This window comes from Corylus avellana, chromosome 3 (genome assembly GCF_965113065.1).
Source record: "Corylus avellana chromosome 3, dhCorAvel1.hap1.2, whole genome shotgun sequence".
Classification (NCBI taxonomy): domain Eukaryota; kingdom Viridiplantae; phylum Streptophyta; class Magnoliopsida; order Fagales; family Betulaceae; genus Corylus; species Corylus avellana.
Genome location: NC_142492.1, coordinates 29,685,876 through 29,701,115, shown reverse-complemented (window position 1 = coordinate 29,701,115; position 15,240 = coordinate 29,685,876). Strand labels below are relative to the sequence as shown.

Here is a 15,240-nt window from a genome sequence, read left to right as displayed (position 1 = left end):
AGCCAAGAAGGTTCAACATGTCCATCTTTCTTTATTGTGGTATCAATTATTCATTAAATACAAGTTCCACCTTGACGCTTACTTTTGGGAATTAAGATTATTTTCGGTGCATTTTAATTGAAAAATATCCAGTTAATTATGTAAAAATACAAACATACCCCTTAAATATAACTAATTGGAGAGGATTATGTTCTCACTTTTGGTGCTATGTGTTGTTTTCCTTCAACTTGTCCTTAATAAATTTATAAGAGTACAATGTTCCCATAAATTTATTCATCCATTTTTTTTTTTTTTTTTTAAATGTTCCTTGTTCAATAAAGTTCATTAAAATGCGCTCATTAGTGGGAAGTGGAAGACAACCTGCAGTGCTTTCTTGCAACTCCAGTGGCAGAAACTGGGGCGCCAGCTTCAGAGAGCCCTGTTGACCCGATAAAGTGGGAAAGACCACCTTTTGGGTGGTATAAATTAAATTGGGATATGGCCTTAGATAATCAGAGGAAATGCATGGGCTTTGGAGCAGTTATAAGGGATCATCATGGGAGTGTCTGTGCTGCGAAAAGCTTGAGGGTCGAAGGCCTACAGGAGCCAGTGGTTGGAGAAGCTATGGCGGCACTGGCTGCTGTGGAATTTAGCAAAGAAAGAGCAATACAGGATGTCATCCTTGAAGGTGACTCATTGCAGGTAGTACAAGCTCTGAAGGATAGGGGACCAAACTGGAGGAAGTATGGCCACTTAATGGACGATATTCGGCTCCTCCTTGGATCATGCAGAAGCTGGATGGTACTCCATGTGAAAAGAGAAGCAAACCGCGCGGCCCACGGCCTTGCAAAAGTTGGTCTCGCTCAGGCTCACGATAGAACTTGGATCGATGAAGTGCCAGAATGTATAACTGATGTGGTATCCTCAGAGCTCTTAGCTCTTGTACCTTAGAACCTTGTGGGTTCTTTATGTTCTCTTGATTGAGGAAAGTAATGAAATCAGTCTGATTGTTCCAAAAAAAAAAAAAAATGTGCTCATTAGTTTACTTCATTTATCTTAATTATCAGTGATATTAAAAAGAAGACTCGTATTTTCTTTGTATTCTTCTAAAATTGATTCGACTTTTTAAAATTACCATTAGTCAACAGTCAATAGTAATTTTAAAAGTCATATCAATTTTAAAAAAGACACAAAAATAACATGAGAATTTAAATGTAAATGTTATTCACTATTTAGCGTTACTCTAAATCATTGGTCTCTAATAATAGCTAGGGAGGAAGAACTGGTAATAGATGTAATATATACTTCAAACAAATACGTGGCAAATCTTTAAAATGAAAGCTAATTAATAATAGTTATAACAATAATCCAAATAATATTTTAGATTCATGAAAATAATAAATTTAGACAGAAATACTCAATTACGGGGAAATAGTAATTGAAATAGAAACAAATGAGAAAGGTTAATTTTTAAATAAGAGTTTAAAACACTTTGAATTTTAGGATTCAGGTGCACCATTCGAACAATGCCACGTTAAAGCAGAAATGAGAGGTTTTTAAGGTAGGTTTGAAGCTAAAATTCCAAACTCTACTTGATTCATAATATTTTAGTCTTTATTTATTTATTTTTATTTGTGATTCATAATATTTTAATCTTGTTTATCTATATGCTGACTCCATGTGGGCATTTTGAAGTAATTTTTGTGGCAACTTAAGCCTTAAGAATTGAAGATGGAGTTGAGTTGGTCCTAAAATATTAAAGCTAATTAAATGCAACTCTACGCTACGCAGGAAAGGTTGCTTCAATTATCAATATGGTTCTAGTGTGAAAAGAGGCGTACGTTTTGAATGATTTTTGTTTATTTTATGAAATCCTATATCTATATATTCAAGTTGTTAGTTGTTGAATACGTTACGTCGTTACAATCCTCAAAGTCAGAAAGTGAAGCTGCCCTTTGGCGATGCAGATACGTCACTGTGCTGGGCCAACCAAGCTTGAAAATTCAAAATTGAAAATTACACGGGCTGAATTGACCCGAAAGCACCACCCTGAATTGGCTGTAAAGCCGAACCCGACACACGAGAAATAATGACGGCTAATTTTTGACATGACTTACTAATTTAATTAAATAGATCGAATTACAAGGAACACAAATTTCCTCCTACTTGACAATAGGAGTGAGTGGGTGGGTGCCGTGGGGCATATAGCTTCAATGGCGACTCTTCTCCAAAGCTTTCAACGTTGAGACTGATAATATTATAATAATATAATTTTAAAAGAGAAATGTTAAATCCAGTGAGTGTGATATCTCTAATATTATTATATCAACCAATTACTGGATGGATGAGCTGATCATGAGCAGAGGCAGCATATATGGCGCTCTGCATCTGTAAATTGTAATCTCATTGCTCCTCCTCCTCCCCCGCCTCCTCGATCTTCTATTGTTCTGCCCATAGCCATCCATCAATCTCATATTAATATAGAGAGAAGCATAAAATTGATGGTGGGAGGACCATCACCATCCCCAGTTTTAGGCTTTGCCTTTTATGCTGCTTGCATCTTTGGCCAGCTGCTTCACCTTGCTCAAGCTCAAAATGGAACCAGCGCTGTTACAGATCCTGCTGAAGGTATCTCTCTCTCTCTATCTCTCTCTATTACTAATTATCCAGAAAGAAAAGGAATTACAAGAAAACTATATATATGTGAAGATGGAGTAATCTCTTATATATTTTTGTGATTGATGAGATGATTGAAGTTTGAACTTCACCTAAATCCTTTCAATAACTGATTTCTGTACGGTTTAATTCTGGTTTGAGGAAGAAGATGCTGAACCAATCAAAGAATTGTGCAGAAAACTGGAATATGCAAAATACATTATCCACTTTTTATGTTATTATCATCATCTCCTAGCTACGGCTCAAGCTTTCCTCCTTCGATTTTCCGATGGCCACAAAACAACTTCTTTCTCCTCCTCTTTTTTTTTTGAAAAAATTTCAAAAATACCCCATAATTTATATGCATTTTGAAAAAGACTCCTTTAAAGCTCAAAATCTCTCAATCTATCACTCGAACTTTTACTTTGATGTAATCTATCCCTTCGTCAATTTTTGGCGTTAACTCCTAATAAAAGCTATGAAAAATATCATTAATTTTTTTTTTTTCTAATTTTTAATTTGAAATTAAGGATCAATTTAAAATTTTAATAAATGTTATTTCATTCATTTTACGGTTTGTCTTAAAGCTCGAGGGGGAGATTGCATCAAATTAAAAATTTGAGGGGTAAAATTAAGAGTTTTTAAATTTTGAAGAGTCTTTTCAAAATGTGTGAAAAGTTCAAGGGGCTTTTGTGAAGTTTTTTTCTATTTTTTATTTTGGAAAATTAAATAAAGAAAAGACAAGATAATCTTAATTTCTATGTTTTTATAAGTATTGATGTTTAGAGTCTATTTGAGATTGCGTTTGAGAAATATATTTTAAGTTAAAAAGAGATTTTGGATAAAAGCTTCATTTTTAAACTTTTTAAAAAAAAATGCTTTTTGGCAATTTTTAGATTTTTTGGACCATTAAAAGCGTTTTTAATTTTTTACCAAACAAATACTTTTTTTTTTCAAACAAATTTTTTAAGTATTAAAAGTACTTTTAAACTTCTCAAACACAACAATGCTAAATAGGCATTTAGTCTTGCGTGTGTGTAGATATTTTCTTTTATATATAATGATTTATTGCCAAGAATAATGTCTACTAAGTCACAACGAAGACATGTGGACAAAAATTAGAGAGGATAAGGATGAGCAGACAGGCTGTGCCACTCAACTGTCTTCTCTCTTAGGTGGACGAAAGAAATGAATTTTCCTACGGTTAATATTTTTTATTTTTTTTAATATATTTGGCTAATTTTATCAAACAAATTAATCATTAGATTTGTAAATTTATGTGAACCTTACATAAATTCATAGTGGACTCCACAAATGTAATGGTTAATCTATTAAATTTCTTAGAGAATATAATCAAAAATATGGATAACTTATTAAAACTGTGTTTGGCAAAGGACTTGAAAAAGGAAGTGGGCCAGAACTGTAACAGATTTGATTGATGAGAGAAAAAAAAAAGTAAGAATGTTTTATATAAAAAATGAAAAAATTTGTTTTGTAATGATTTTTTATTTAAATAGTAATAAAAAGTAATTGATGTGATGTAAAAAATAAGAATGTTCAAGTTAATTTTTTAAACGTTTTTTTGAATTTTCGGGTCCAATTCGGCCACTCCTTTGCCAAACACAACCTATGTACCGTCTTTTTGAGCGTGTGATTTGCTTATTGCCACGCTTCAATTGTTGGTCACCTTAACTAGTGCTATATCTAATAAAGAGGGAGAGAGTCGATGACTTTAATTAAAAATATAATTTATGTATAATAATGGCTATTTGTAGTCTGTATCTTCTCCAACACTCCTATTAAACATATTTTTAAAATATCATTCGTAATATTTTGACATTAAAATGAGCAAAATGTTGTGCACACTAAAACTTATAATTTTTTTTTTTTTTTTTTTGACAAAAAATAATAACTTATGTGTTTTAAGTCAAAGATGCACGTTTCGATCACGTGGGCCAGTTTCCTTCTATAACATCTACGGTCAAAATTGTATGGAAATGTCTCTTCAAAATAGGTGTTAGTTTAGTTTAGGTGAGTTAATTAAATGTAATTTCCATATTGCATAGAACCAAAAAAAAAAAAAATGTAATTCCTCCTAATAATGTTATAAGTCCCCCTAGAGTCCTCTTAGGGTCATCCTAAATGTGATGTGACTTTTAAAAATATCGTTGAATTTGAGATGTTATTTATTGAACTTTGATCTATTAGTGATTTTAAAAGCCACATCACATTTTTTTTTTTTTTTTTTTTTGAAAAGAGAATCCAGACTTGTATTAATTAACAACATTCCTGCTCAACAAGAACAATCTCCTGGATACATGTAGGACATTCCAGAAACCAAACTTGCTCTACAGTGGAAACAAAAGCAAACTTAGCTAATAAATGGGCAGCCTCATTACCCGTTCTTCTAACATGTTTAGCCTCCCAGAAGGCTGCCGTGTTAAGCAATAATTTTGCCCCTTCAATTAGATGCCCATAGCTCTGCATACAGATTGAATCTGTACGTAGGGATTGTACAATCTCTAGTGCATCGCCTTCCACCTCAATCTTATGGAAACCCCTTCTGGAACAGAAATCAGCCAACTTCCACACACCATAGGCTTCCGCAGATGAAGGGTCAAGATGAGCAGATAAAAAACAACTAAGAGCTGCAACAACCTTTCCTTCATAATCACGAATTACTACACCAATACCTATCTTCCCTCTCTCTCGATCCACCGCAACATCCCAATTTGCCTTGACTGAACCCATATTCGGCGCCTTCCAACTAGCTTCCAGCAAGGTGTTTGGCTTAAATAGGTTATCATGACGGACTTGATCAGCGGAATTAGAGGCCTCTTGCTGCTCTTTTGCTCTATGAATTAACAAGGAAGGAGACAGGAATTCGCCACCAAAAACAACATCATTACGTCTGAGCCAAATGAGCCTTGCTGTGATGGCAATAAACTGTAAGTCTTCCATTTCAAACTTGTCATGCATTTGTTTAAAAATGTTCAAAAAAGAGTCCTCAACCACAACACATTTTTGGATCCGTGAAGAGCATTCAAGCCAAACATCCGAAGCTGCTGGACAATTCCAAAGAACATGGCTTACTGTTTCAGGTTCCATCTTACAAATGGGGCACATAGGATCTTCAATCACACCTCTTCTATGCAAATTCTCTCTTGTAGGTAAGATATTAGCACAAGCCTTCCAAAGAAATGACATTAATACCCGAGGTCCCTTTACACGCCAGATATCCCTCCAGATTTGGATGCTATGGTCTGTACTGGAGCTGCTGCCTATAGTACTTTCCATCATGGATTTAGCAAAGTGATAGGCACTTCTCACACTGAAATCTCCCTTGCAAGATCCTACCCACACCATACGATCACTTTGCTGTCTAGGACATATAGGCATACTACATATAATCTCTGCTTCTTCCTTCCTAAAAATGCTATAAACCAATGCCTTGTTCCACCATTTAGTATCTTCATCAATCAAAGAACACACCCTAGCATCATACTCAAGAGTATTAATAGAAGATTGTACTGCATAAGTAGTTGGTAGAGGAATCCACCGATCATGCCAGACTTTAATTGACTTGCCATCTCCTACTCTCCACATCATACCCTCCTGAAGAAGTTTTCTGGATGACCAAATACTTCTCCAAGCATATGAGGGTCTTCTCCCTAAATTGGATGTTTGAAAGGATGCATTAGGGTAATATTTCTCCTTAAAAATCTGAGCAACCAAGGAATCAGTATTATGAATGAGTCGCCAACCCTGCTTGGCAAGAAGAGCTAAATTGAAACATTCTAAATCTCGAAACCCCATCCCACCTTTCTCCTTTGCCCTTCCAAGCTTCTCCCAGCTCATCCAAGCCATTTTAGTGTCATTCTCCTTATGCCTAAGAATCAGCCACTATCTTTCTACTTTTCTTACCTGCAGCCTTGCCCTGCTTGTCAACCACTCCTCCTACAGCTTTCCGCTTCTGCACTCCGGAAGAAACCGAAGCCATTCCTTCTTCTGAAAATTTCTTAACTCGAGCTTTCTTCTTCCAAGTGCGTACACTTTCCAAAACTGGCCGTGATATCCCTTCCTGTAGTACCCCTGCAAAATCTCCTCCATTCGGTTCCATTTCATCACCACTAAATGTAGCCTTCTCTGCATGCAAAGTATCTATTATCAAAGCACTAGAAGGGGACACGTGAACCATAGTTTCATCCTCCATTATGGGAATCTTCTGGGCCACCTCTTTGAATGTGGGAGTCACATTGGTGTTCTTAAATATTGGAACATTTTCACACGTGGCTTTCAACTCTGTTTCAATAGAAACGTGGCATTCTGGAGAGACTTGAAATAAAATTTCCTTGCCCTTACGTGGAACTTTATCTACCAACTTACTTTTACCATGCGTACTAGCAAGAGATACATGATCTCCCTCACACGACCTATAATGTCCTGAATCATCTCCACCCTCCTCACCACGTGTATGACGATTATTTCTCACGTTCCCGGAAGAAGGGGAGCTACGTGAATCAAACTGCCGCTCATCACAACCGCCATCATCAGAATTCTGCTCCTCCACCATTCTGGAATTCCTAGGCCTACCACCGCTGTCATTTGAAAAAATTTGCTTACGCACCTCCGCCCTCAACGAGGTACCCCACTCTTTCTTATCCTCTGCTGCATTCACCCTTGAATCTTGCCTTGCAGGACACCCCACCCTACCATGAACCACCCTCCCACAGAAGAAGCAAAACATTGGGAGTTTTTCATACTTAAAAACTACCCAATATGACTGTTCACCCAAGTGCAAAGCTCTCCCTCGCTCCAATGGTTTTGAAAGATCAATGTGCACCCGTAATCGCAGACAACGTCCCCAGCCTACCCCATCCCCCGCTAAATCCACATCCTCCAATTCCCCCATAGATTCACCAATCTTTATGCCCACCGCCTTAGACATGCATAATAGCGGCATCTCATGAACCTGAATCCATATAGGAGAAGACATGAATGTCATCTGTGATGGAGGAGTCTTCCCGTCAAACTCAGTAATGACCAGAATCTGTCGATCAAAGGCCCACGGCCTTCCTGCCAAGACCCTCCTCTTATCAATGCCATTAGAAAATTCAAACAACCATAGATTGTCTTGAATTTCTTTGAAGACTACAGTCCCTATAGTTCTCCAAATCCTAGAAAGGACAGATTTAAAAGCCTCTTTATTTGTAGACTTCTCTAACCATAATCTACCTACCAGACATTGTTCACCTTGCTTCCTTACAACAGATACCTCCCCTTCTGTGATCGAAATCCCTTTCTGTTCTCCACTGGTCAGTGTTATCCGGCTACATAAATGTTCCAAATCTTCGGCCATCTTCTTTCTCCACACTCAACTACAAGGACAAACCACCCAAACAAAACCTCCCCTCCTGTCAATCAGAGAGAGACTTTCCCCTCACCTAGTTGTGCCACTCCAAGAAACCCCAAAAAGAATCCCAGAGAGAAACCTAGAGAGAGCTATAAAGTCACATCACATTTGAGAGGACTCTAAGAAGACTAATAGCATTACTCAATTCCTCTTGATCCACCATTTTTTTTTTTTTTTTAATTTTTTTAAAAGGCTCAAAATGTGTTGTTGGATTTTGGTAGTTTTGGACTAATAATATTATAAGTTACTTTTGTGCCCTACCTTTTAAAATCAACATTGAATGTGTGGTAACATGATTCTTGCCCGTTCAAATGAGTTATAATTTAGGGGTATTTTTGTCTTTTTACTTTTTAAGAGAACAAAAATACCCCTCAACTATAATTAATCGTATATTATCCACTTCAAATGAAATAAAGATGATGTTAATTCAAATTTATGATTGATAACTATTAAATTTTGATTAAATTGTAATTTAAAAAATCACATTTTTAAAAAAACACAAGAGCGGCGGACACGACGACTTGTAGCATTACTCTCATAATTCGCATATAGTAACTGGGTGGGATTTGTTTTGTGCGCAAGCAGGAGAGAGATTTGAAAGATTAAAAGATGTATAATTGTGAATTTGATTATTGCAGTAAGGACTTTGAATTCCATATTTCAAGGATGGGCAATCGAAGCACCATCAGGGCAATGGAATATAAGTGGGGAACCATGCAGCGGAGCGGCCATCGGCTCTGCCACCATCGATGACGGAGATTACAATCCCTTTATCAAATGCGTCTGTACATACGACAATAACACTACTTGCCACATTACCGAACTGTATGTTCTTCTCTCTCTTTCTATTTTTCTATCCCATTCCATTTTTGCTTAAAAATTACATTTTTATACGTAAAAACAAAGAGGAATGATAGGGACCCAACTTTTTTGCCCAATAAAAGTCCAACTTTTGCCTTATTTATTTTTAAAAAATAAAATAAAATAAAAAATGGAAAAAATGTTTGAAGTAACTCTATCTATTTTTTGTCTTTATTTTATTTGGTATTTTTAAAAAAATGAAAAATGGTATTTTTTTCATAATAATGTCATTTTTTTTAAGAAAATGTCATTATTATGAAGAAAAATACTATTTTTCATTTTTAAAAAAATACTGAATAAAAGAAAGGCAAAAAATAGATAGAGTTGCTTCAGACATTTTTTTCATTTTTGATTTTGTTTTTTTTAGAAAAAAAAAAGAAGGTAAAAGTTGGACTTTTGTTGGGTAAAAAAGTTGGGCCTTTAGCATTGCTTCAAGTGCTTCGTGTTCATGCTTGGATATCTGTTTCTTTCTCTATATGGGTTCTACTGATCGTTTCACTTTCACCAATTCGAAAAAAAGAAAAAAGAAAAAAAAGGATTTGTATGCCATGGGTTCGATATTATGTATGACTGGTACTGCAAAGCCCTTATACTTATAACAACGTACAACACACGCATTTTATGGAAGATTACGGTAGCAAACTGGGCAGAGCAAAGTGGCGAACGTCACTTACTTTTGTCTCTGAAAAACAAAAAAGATGACATGGTCAGTCATTTTGTTGAAAATTGAAATAGCCCTTCTTTTCTGGACCAACTCCTACGATCAAATTTCTTGCCACTCCAATCTACCCATGCACTCTTCTTTACAGTAGTAACAGGCTGACAACGGTCTAGAAAATAAATAAATAAAAACTAGTTGACAACAAAGACTTAGAAAACAATAAAAAATAAAATAAATTGAGAAACTTCACTTAGTCGTCTGAATTATCACTTATTTTGCAATATCCTTTTAAAGTTCAAAACCTCTCAATTTAATGTATCGAACTTTTAATTTTTTTCAATGTCTCACATCTGTTAGGATTTTTCGTTAAATTTCAACAAAATTCCCAAAATACCTGCCTTTTTTTTTTTAAGAAAAGATATTTAAAACTTTTTTTCAAAGATTGAGGTATGGGTATTTTTGCAAATACCGTTAAATTCGGACCACCGCCTCAATCTTTGTAATTTTTTTATTTTTTATTTCCTAAAACAAATGAGGGTATTTTGGGTAAGTGAAGTTTCCCAAAGAGATTTTTTATCTTTCAAATTTAGGTCATAAAACAATACATATTTTGCACAAATTTCAATGAAAAAAAAAAAAGAAAAAAGAAGAAATTTGGCAACAGAAGGCCATGTGGCACAATAAGTAACATATACACATCAATATATATATATATTTTTTTGGGAATGTTAGGAGTACTAACTTTTTTACTAACGGATGCTTACTAAACTGATGCGTAACTCATTAAATGGAAAAAAATAAAATAATTAATTAAGAGAAATATAACGAATACCAAAATGAGCTACACATCAGTTTAGTAAGCCTCTGTTGGTAAAAGAGTTAATACCCCTAATATTTTTTTTTAAAAGTTTGATTTTGTTATAAAATATTCCCTTATATATATATATATATATATATATATATATATATATATATATATTTATGAAATTCCTGATATGGCACTTCTCTTACCACATGGTCGTTTGTTGCCAAATCTCTTTTTATTTTACTTTTTATGAAATTTTTTAGCAAAAATACTTAAAATTTATGAGTGGTATTAGTTACTTATGGAAGTATTATCAAATTCTTATTTTAATAGTTACTTATTTGAGTTTTCTTAAGGTAAAAGTTTTTTTTTTTTTCTTGTTATATAAGTAATTTGGAATTCCTTATTCAACAAAGAGCATGAGTTGGACCTATAAATAAAGCATCGTGGTTTCAGCACAAGTTTGAGAGGGACTTTAGCCTAAAGTCGTCCTCTTTTATGTGGGAAGTGGCTTGCTAACTTTTGAGGCTGAAAGTGCCCGCGTGAGTTGGGCTTTGGTCTATTGGACTTAAGTTTGAGCATTTGTCACCACCTCTTATATTGCATCTTTTGTTAGTGGAATTTCTCCCAAAAACTTTTCTCTTATGGAAGTAGATTTTTATGTTGAACCATGTAAATATTGTCTTTTGAGTGTAATTAACTTATTTCATTTCTGTCCTCAAGGAGTAGTTCAATTGACTGAAGACCATGCCTTATGAAGCGGAGGTTACTAGTTCGAATCTCATCTACCCCTCTTGTGTGAACATGTAAAAAAAAAACTTATTTCATTTCCCTCTTCTCTACTAGGTTGTCATCCAATATTTTGTTATAATAACCTAGTATCAAAACTTTTTTCCGTCACAATAGTTACAAGGGCACTTTTGGGTGTGCAATTTTTTTTTTTTTTTTTTACTTAACTTAATTCAAAATTGCAAATATCGAGAAAAAAAAAAGTTGAGATTATGTTTGAGTTGTTTGAAGAATATAAAATATAATAATAAAAAATCTAATTAAAAAATAAAAAAATATATATTACAAAAAACAAAAAAACAGAAAGAAAAAAAATATATATATTAGGGGTGGTATTGAACCACCCCTAGGGGTGGCCGAGCCACCCCAAGTAGCTGCTTGCGGTGGATTGGCCACCCCTAAATTTTACATGAGCCACCCCTAAAAAGTGCTTGGGGAGGGTGGATCAGCAACCCTAAGCCACCCCCAGCCGCTAGTTGGGGGTTTAGGGGTGGTGCCGGCCACCACCCCTATATATATATATATATTTTATTGATTTTTAAAATTTTTATTTAATGTTTTTTATTAGTTTGGTTGAATAAAGCTCAAAAATTTTGAGTTGAGTTGAGTTGAGTCTTAGTGATGTCAAATCACCCTGAAAAAGAGAAAAAAGTTGGGAAGAATTACCTTCCCAAACAAGCCCGAGTCTTGAGCAGGCATTCATCTACCACCGTAGATTAAACTTACAATTTTGAACTTCAACTAATTAAATTCACATAAAATGTGAGCAATTTCAATACAAATTGAAGTGCAATCCTTCCATATGATAATCAACTTTTTGGTTTTAAATGACCTTGAAAAGTTAAATAAAATTATGTTAAGCAACCGACACATAGGTTATGTAATGGCGGACAACTTACACTTTCAAGTATCTTGAACATCTTGCATGTATTAATCTTCCATTTTTTTGATTGCTTGTTTCTTGAATTTATTTTCTTTGCAGGAAGGTTTATGCATTGAGTGTTGTCGGTGTAATCCCAGAAGAGCTATGGACTCTAAATTTCCTCACCAATCTGTATGGTTTATTCTTTAATGTTTGTTTAGTTGGGTTTTGCATGAATTTTGGTTTCCTTCTTTCTCATGTAAGCTAGGATTGAACTTAGACCTTGAATTTGTGGTTCACAATATCAACCAATTGAAATTTATGCTAGATGTGTTCTGCTAGTTTTCCACAATGGTCCATTTGCTTTGGGCACTGTTAAATATGCTAAGCTTCCTCCATTTCTTACAGGATTTTGTCCCAAAATTACTTGACGGGTAACCTGTCTGCTTCCATCAGCAATCTAACTCTCTTGCAATACCTGTAAGCCCATCTTACTTTGATTTGAAACTCCTAGGACATAGTACATTAATATTATTTAACCTTTCCTGTTTTTTCTGATGTTTAATGCATTAGGACTCTTGGCATTAATGCATTATCAAGGGAGCTCCCAAAGGAACTTGGAAACCTTACCGAATTAAAATCATTGTAAGTCATACTCATTCTCAATTTCGTAAGTCATCTATGTGGTGTCTTGGTTTTGTTGCTTTTCTACAGATATTTGTGATCTTTTTAAAATGAGACTCATTTGTTCCTGTTGCCTTTATCTTTAGATGGTAGTAGGTTTAAAGAGGTGTTTTCACAAAATAGCATGCCTGTTCTGTTGCTTTCTGCATTTCATATACCTGATCTTGATTTTCTGAACCTGAGAGAATAAAATCATTCACTTATAATTCATTTATTGTTTCACTTGTTAAATTTGCAGGTCGTTTGCATCAAACAACTTCTCGGGCTCTCTGCCATCTGAGCTTGGGAATTTAGTGAATTTAGAACAAATGTAAGTTCTAGTACAATGCAGAAATTCTTTTTTACTGTAAGTCCGCAAAACCATTAGATTGCAATTTGTAGCCAGGTGGTGAAGACTTTGCAAATGGTTCTAATAAAGCTACTACTCTGAGACTCAAGATTATAAGAACTTTGTAACAGCCAATCTTATAATATGCCATATTAAACGGTTTTGCATATGCAAGACTTTGTCTTTTTTCCTTTTCGCATGCTAGAGTAAATTAGTAGCGGCAGAAATGATTTGGTTTATATGATATGGCTATTGTAGAGAGTTGATACCAGCAATCACATTTTACTATGATATTTAGTTTGTACATACCATGAGAAATTTTGAAAATTATTCTCTTGAAAAGTTAGCTTGAGAGCTGTCTTTCGGTTGTTAAATCCATTATCTAATATTACTAAATTTTCATATGAGCTGAGGATAGGCTGTTATCAGTAGATTCATATGTATGTTGTTTGCTTTGACAGCTACTTGGATAGTTCTGGAGTTAGTGGTGAGATTCCTTCCACATTTGCTGACTTACGAAACCTCAAAACAATGTAAGAACTTCTTGTCTTCTTTTCCCAGTTGAAAGCTTTCTAAAATGTACATATAGTTAAACATAAAAACAAAAACTGCAACTGAATTGTTTGAGGAAATACTTCTTTTCATCTCAGGTGGGCATCAGACACTGAACTCACAGGCAGGATACCCGACTTCATAGGGAATTGGTCAAAGCTTAATGACTTGTAAGACGATATTGCTAGCCCTTAGCCTTAGATCCTTTTTTTTTTTTTTTTTTTTTTTTTTTTGTCTTTGTTTAATCATCCATGACAAGGCTCAAGCATTCATTACAAGACAATGTCAATAAGAAACATTATTGTTGTAAGACTTATGATTGAACTAATTTTAATCTGTACTTGTTTATTCTACATAAAAGATGCATTATTCACAATTTCTGATTAACTACTCCCAAATGCTCTTTTAGGAGGCTTCAAGGGAACTCTTTCCAAGGTCCCATACCCTCAACATTTTCCAATTTGACTTCTCTGACACAGTTGTGAGTGTCTGCATCTTTTAGTTAACTTTTTATTTTTTTATCGTGTATATATTTTTTATTTTTCCATTTTGCAGATCTTAACAATCTGATGTCTGATATTACTGTAGGAGAATAGGTGATTTATCTAATGGGAGCTCTTCACTGGCATTCATAAAGAATATGAAGTCTCTAAGTTTCTTGTAAGGCAACATCGTAGTGGATATGTAGGATATATGTTTTTTTCCCTTCTTTGTTGCTTCCTGAATATGGTATAACACTTTAGTTACATGCATTGCAGAGAGCTGAGGAACAATAACATTTCTGATTCAATTCCATCCAATATAGGAGAGTACCAAAATTTGACACAGCTGTAAGTAATAGCCATTGGTTGATAACTCTTTAGATTCGCAGGGCTTGTACCGTTTTCCAAAGCTATAAAGGCAGGAACCTCTCTATTATTTGTTAGATTGGACCAACTCAACCTGAAAAAATAATTTGTAATGATTGGTGCACTAAAATCTAAGGACTGTTCAAGTTTTGACATAATTATCAGGTTATTTCTCCCAGCTTAAAAAAAATCTGAACTTACCTGGTTTGTAATCAACTTAGGACCACTGCATTGTATATCGTACACATCCGATTTCTTTTCATCTTCATTTATCTTTACTCCATCCTCCTCTTGTTCCTTCTATCTTGTTTAGATGATGTGTAAGGCTTAAATTTTGTCTGCTCGTTGCATGAGAATCATAAGTGTTAATCATTTCTTGTTGATAACGGGTTTTAAATATCTCACAACCATTTTGTAGTTACTGTTGTATCAGTCCATGTGACAGTATTATATATCTTTTCAGGGATTTGAGCTTCAACAATATAACAGGGCAGATTCCAGACTCCCTTTTCAATTTGAGTTCGCTCTCTTACTTGTAATATGCCTTACTTGCTGAGCTGCACAGTATACATCCCAACATATTCCTATTTGTATTGAAGCATGTATTGGTTCCTTCATTATCAGGTTTCTTGGAAATAATAAGTTAAACGGCACCCTCCCTGCACAAAAAATTGCGAATCTTCTCAACATGTAAGTGCATAAGACATTATGTGCTATCACAATATTATAGTGCATTTAAAATGGAGTTTTCTAACAACTGGTTTTCAACTGTAAAAATCATCCCCTTTTGGTTGATTAAATTT

At 34.6% G+C, this 15,240-nt stretch overlaps 1 protein-coding gene across 1 annotated transcript in view; it reads left to right on the top strand.

Moving 5' to 3' along the window:
* The first annotated feature begins 2,342 nt into the window (after positions 1-2,342).
* LOC132173598 (putative LRR receptor-like serine/threonine-protein kinase At1g56140) overlaps positions 2,343-15,240 on the top strand; it is a 31,767-nt gene continuing 18,869 nt past the window's right edge. Inside the window, 13 exon segments of the mRNA XM_088514216.1 lie at positions 2,343-2,607; positions 8,686-8,872; positions 12,146-12,217; positions 12,434-12,505; positions 12,599-12,670; positions 12,948-13,019; positions 13,499-13,570; positions 13,688-13,759; positions 13,999-14,070; positions 14,178-14,249; positions 14,348-14,419; positions 14,901-14,972; positions 15,062-15,127. Coding sequence (XP_088370342.1) covers positions 2,481-2,607; positions 8,686-8,872; positions 12,146-12,217; positions 12,434-12,505; positions 12,599-12,670; positions 12,948-13,019; positions 13,499-13,570; positions 13,688-13,759; positions 13,999-14,070; positions 14,178-14,249; positions 14,348-14,419; positions 14,901-14,972; positions 15,062-15,127 — 1,100 coding nt within the window. The 5' untranslated portion in view covers positions 2,343-2,480.